General features: G+C 39.0%; 1 protein-coding gene across 1 annotated transcript; it reads right to left on the bottom strand.

The window, feature by feature from the left end:
• Positions 1-1,329: 1,329 nt before the first annotated feature.
• LOC137764900 (GTP-binding protein Di-Ras3-like) lies at positions 1,330-2,024 on the bottom strand. The gene is given in 2 exon segments (XM_068543960.1): positions 1,330-1,854; positions 1,857-2,024. Coding segments are annotated over 2 exon segments (693 nt in total).
• Between the last annotated feature and the right edge of the window lie 3,383 nt (positions 2,025-5,407).

Genomic DNA, 5,407 nt, shown 5'->3' with positions numbered 1-5,407 from the left:
ATTTTAAATCCTTTGGAGAAAGCATGCCTGAAATAAAGTTAAGCTGAGAAACGCTAAGTTTATTTAGATTATGAGCAGGAACAAAAACGTAAAACCTGTGCTGAAATTGAAGTGTGACTTTATTGCATACAATGCACATTAGATATTTCCAATCAGCATTTGGAACACTGACCTGGCAAATTTGAACATTTGAGCCCAACACATATTAACAAATGAGGCGGGGGATGGACATGCCATTCATATTATAGACTCTTTTGAATAGTCTCATTTGCCTAAAGAACTCTTTAGCTTCAATTTTGTTCTCGTTGTTGTTGTTGTTGTTGTTATGAGATCTAAGGTAGATAGCAACACAATTCTTGGGAGGATGGGGAGGTTAGGAAAAGAGGAGCCAGGACAATGGTCCAAGAAATCACTCCTATAGGGAAAAAAAAAAATAGGAAAAAAAAAGACTGACTGCCCATGATATACAAAGGGAAAGTCAGTCAAATGAAAGGAAAAGTTAACTTTGTAGATGGACAGGTCAGATATTTGAATCCCAAAATGGGCTCTTTCTATGTTTGAGCTGGTTATTATTAACCTTAAATCATTTTGTTTGCCATCTGTAATATATGTCATGTAAGTAAGATCAGTTCTGTGTGTATTTATTTATTTATTTATGTTTGCATGCAGGAAAAGCTTTATTAAGTCACGGAACTGTTATAATTTTTTTAAACTACAGTGTAGATTACTTAAACATTTTTAAATGACTTAGGAAACAATTGGCATATATTTAGTAAGCAAGTTCTACTTTCACACTTTTCTCTGCTCCCACCCTCAATGCTCAGCTATAGAACATTCATTTACTTATCATGTTTAGTATCTCTGTCTCACAGTCATCTGTCAGAGCTTTTGTTGCAAAAACATGTCTCTTAACAATTAAATACACAATGGGAAGAGATGATCAGACATTTACAGGACTTGAAATGTTTAAGAATAATACACAATAATAGGATTACAAGAAGGGCAGTGACATCTTTCAATTCATTTTGCTATTTCCATTCTCTTTTTTAAACATTAATCTCTAAAGTCCGTCCAAGTCCCATCCTTTAAAATGCATCCTGTTCCTTTTTCCTCTCCTCCTTCAATGTCCATATTTTAACAATTGGAGTTCTCTTGCCTGGGGAAAAGAAAAGTTACTAACTCACAAGGGACATTTATTGACATCTAATTGTTACAACCCAAACGACAGCACAAAAGTCAGTCATGTACAGGTGACACAGCACAGTGGGGTCTGTCCATGTTTTCGGCACACTGAAGGAGAAGAGGGTCGGGCTCCTTAAGGCTCAGGGTTCACATGATGATGCACTTGACCACCAGCTTCTCGGCGGTCTTGGGGATCTGGGATTTCTTCTGGGGAGGCTGGGTGCCGCCGGCGGCGGCGGGCTTCTTCTCGAAGTTGATGAGCATCTGGAACAGCTCCTGCACATTGATATTCATCTTGGCGGAGGTCTCCAAGAAGGGGCAATTCCACTCCGACGCGTAGGCAGCACCTTCCTTCTCGCTCACCTCCCGGTGGCTCTCGTCGCGCTTGTTGCCCACCAGGATGATGGCGCACTTTTGCGGGTTGTTGCCTTTGAGTTGACGGATCAGCTCATAGAGGGGCTTCAGCTCCTCCAGGGTTTGCTTCTTGGTGACAGAGTAGACCAGGATGAAGGCGTGACCCCTGGCAATGGCGAGGCGTTGCAGGCCCCGGTAGTGGCGGCCGCCGGTGGTGTCGGTGATGTGCAGCGCGCCCGCCTTGTGGCTGCAGCCCAGCGCCTGGAGGTGGGTATCTTCGATGGTTGGCAGATACGCCTCACGGAAGTTGCCGCGCGCACCCACCTCTGCCCCAGCGCGCCCTTGCCCACGCCGGCCGAGCCGAGCACCACCACGCGGAAATCTCTGCTCCTCCTCTGGGGCAGGCAGGTACGGATGACGGTCACGGTAGGCAGAGGCCGCAGCCGCTTCATCAGCCGTTCCTTGAGGCCAAAGCAGGAGCTGCCCATTGTCGGGTGTTGGCAGGGAGATGCGTGCACACCTTCTCTGGCACTTGGCCAGCAGTAAGGGAAACCTCGTAAAGAAAGGAGGACACCAGATAAAACTCCAGCAGCCCCTAGCCCACACACATCCTGCAGTATTTTCTCTTTTTTCCAATCCAAGGCTGATCTGTGTATTTATTTTTAAAGAAGGGTAATCTCAGATATAAATATAGAAAATCTCTAAGAAGTTTTATTTTTAAATAAATGTAATTTAAGGTATATTTATGTTTTTTCGGATACATTTATGTTTTCATATATATACATAAGCATACACATATGCATATATACAGACATATGTATACATATTAAAATTTTATGAACTGCAAATTACATTGCAATTCTAGGAAACCACAGTAACTTGTTTCTTAAGTAAAAAAATATGTTTTATTTTTCTTTAAGGAGGTTATATGTGTCCAATGAAGTCGTGATTCTAGTATTAGGTAGAATCAGGGATCTAGAGTCTTTACAAATCAGATGAATTTTAGTTTTAGATTTACCTGTTACCTGGAACATCTAGAGAAAAATCAATTAATGCCTTAAATTTCTAACTTTTTAACAGTAACAAAATGTTAGCTATTTATCACTTCTCTGTGATATGACTTTGAGGACAGTGACAGTGACAGCAGTCCTATCTTTTAGTGATTAAAGAAAAAAAGGATAAAATATCACTTGTTGAAGGAACAGATGTTTGCAATCCATTAACATACATTAATTCACTGTAGAATCAGAAATTTATAATAAAACTAATCCTAGGCCAAATTATGAAGCTGGGTATTATTACAATCAGCAGTTCTTAAAATTCCCCTATGTAGTCCTTTTCACAGAGATTCCTGGTGTCCTTCCTAGTTCCCCACCTCTGTCTTCCCCATTTATTCAGTTAATTCAATCACTATAAAAAGGCATGTATAAGACAATATCTCTGCATTTTCTTGGATGTTTTCAGCTTAAAGTAACAGAAAATACAACTGAAAGTGGCCTAATCAACAAGGACATTTATTATTTCACATAACAAAATGTCCAAAGGGAGGTCACTTCCAAGTTTCATTGGTCATCTCAACATTAGCAATCTAAGATCTGTCTTGTGCTGTCCACCAAAATAATTTTAATGTTAAAATCAACTTATAAAATATATTTATTTACACATATTTTATATCTTGCTATACAATTAAGGAAATCATATTTCAATCAAATATGCAAGGATATAATTCTTTCTCACTTTTCTTTGGTCTAAATGCTTCTCACTGTCAAGAAATATTCCAAGATAGATGTTGGGAAGCAGCGGATTTAACACATGTTAATTGGTGAGTCTATGATGCTAGATAATAATTATACCTATTTTTGCTGTGTTGAGACAGGATAGAGGTGCTGACAGAGTTGGGGAATTGTAGGATGGTGGGCAGCACCAAAACTGGAGGAACTCTGACATTTATCCCTACAAAATATGTCCAGTAAAGGGTATTTTAAGGGGGTAGTTCTGCAGTCAACTCTAATAAGAAAGAGAAAATCAGAAAGTGGTGAGAATGTGGTCATGGTATGGAGTTCTTATTTCTTAGCAAGATCAGGCACAAGTATCAGGAAATCTTGGTTAGAAAAATGCATTGAAAATGTCATGCAGTATATGTTGGACTCCTCACATGAGCAACCTACTTTCCTGGATCATGGGGCATAATTAAATACTCCAGAGTATAAAACTCATATGGAATCAGAAAAGACCCCCAATAGCCAAAGCAATCTTGAGAAGGAAGAACAAAGCTGTAGGCATCACACTTTCTGATTACAAAGCTTTGGTAGTCAAAACAGTATGATGTTGGAATAAAAACAGATGCATAAATCAATGGAACAGAATAGAGAGCCCAGAAATAAACTCACACATATATGGTCAATTAATTGTCAACAAAGGCACCAAGAATATAAAATGGGGAAAGGATAATCTCTTCAATAAATGGTGTTGGGAAAACTGGATATTCACATGCAAAAGAATGAAACTGGACCTTACATCATACACAAAAATAAAGTCAAAATGAATTAAAGACTTGGACATGAGACCAAAAACCATAAAACTCCTAAGAAAACACATAGGAAAAAACCTCCTTGACATTAGTCTTGGCAGTGACTTTTTGGATCTGACAGCAAAAACAAAGGCAACAAAAGCAAAAATAAACAAGTGGTACTATATCAAACTAAAAAGCTTCTGTACAGCAAAGGAAACCATTAACAAAATGAAAAGGCAACCTATGGAAAGAGAAAAAATATTTGCAAACCACAAATCTGATAAGGGATTAATATTTCAAATTATACAAGGAATTCATACAACTCAATAGCAAAAAACAAACAACTCAGTTTAGAAGTGGGCAAAGGTCTTAAATTAGGCAGTTTTCCAAAGAAGACATACAAATGGCCAACAGGATTTTTGGTGACTTTGCAGCTCGGGAGATCCTGGCCCAGCTGAGGACATCAGATCCCATTATCCTCCCAGCCCTTTGTACCCCCCCCCCCCAAGCCCCTTAATAAAATGGTTTGATCCAAAAACAAAGCAAAAAGCAAATGGGCAACTGGTGCTCAACATCACTAACCATCAGGGAAATGCAAATAAAAACTACAATGAGATATCACCTCACACCTGTTAGGATGTGTATTATCAAAATGACAAGAGATAACAAATGCCGGTGAGGATATGGAGAAGAGGGAACCCTGTGCCCTGTTAGTGGGAATGTAAATTGGTGCAGCCACTATGGAAAGCAGAATGGAGGTTCCTCAAGAAATTAAAAACAGAACTACCATATGATCCAGCAATCCCACTTCTGGGTATATATCCAAAGGAAATAAAATAATTATCTGAAGAGATATCTTTACTCCCATGTTCATTGCAACATTATTCACTATATCCAAGGTTTTGAAACAACCTAAGCTATTGACAGATGAATAAAGAAAATATAAATGCCGTTATATGTATATAATAGAATATTATTCAGCTTTTAAAAAGGAGGAAATCCTGTTATTTGTGATAACATGGATGAAGTAAACCTGGAGGATATCATGCTAAGTGAAATAAGCCAGGCAGAGAAAGACAAATACTTCATTCTATCACTTATATGGGGAATCTAAAAGAAAGAGAGTGAGAGAAAGACAAAGAAAGAATGAAAGAAAGAGGAAGAGAGGGAGGGAGGAAGAGAGGAAGGAAGGAAGCAAGGAAGGAAGGAAGGAGGGAAGGAAGGGACAAACTCATAGAAACAAAGAGCAGAATAATGGTTGCCAGGGGCTGGGAGCAGTGCGGGGAAGGTGGAGTGGTTGGTAAAAGATACAAACTCTCAGTTATAAGACGAATAAGGCCTGAGAATCTAATGTATAAC

The sequence above is a fragment of the Eschrichtius robustus genome, chromosome 5 (assembly GCF_028021215.1).
Source record: "Eschrichtius robustus isolate mEscRob2 chromosome 5, mEscRob2.pri, whole genome shotgun sequence".
Classification (NCBI taxonomy): Eukaryota; Metazoa; Chordata; class Mammalia; order Artiodactyla; family Eschrichtiidae; genus Eschrichtius; species Eschrichtius robustus.
The sequence above is the reverse complement of the archived record's forward strand: the minus strand, read 5'-3'. Positions and strand labels throughout refer to the sequence as shown.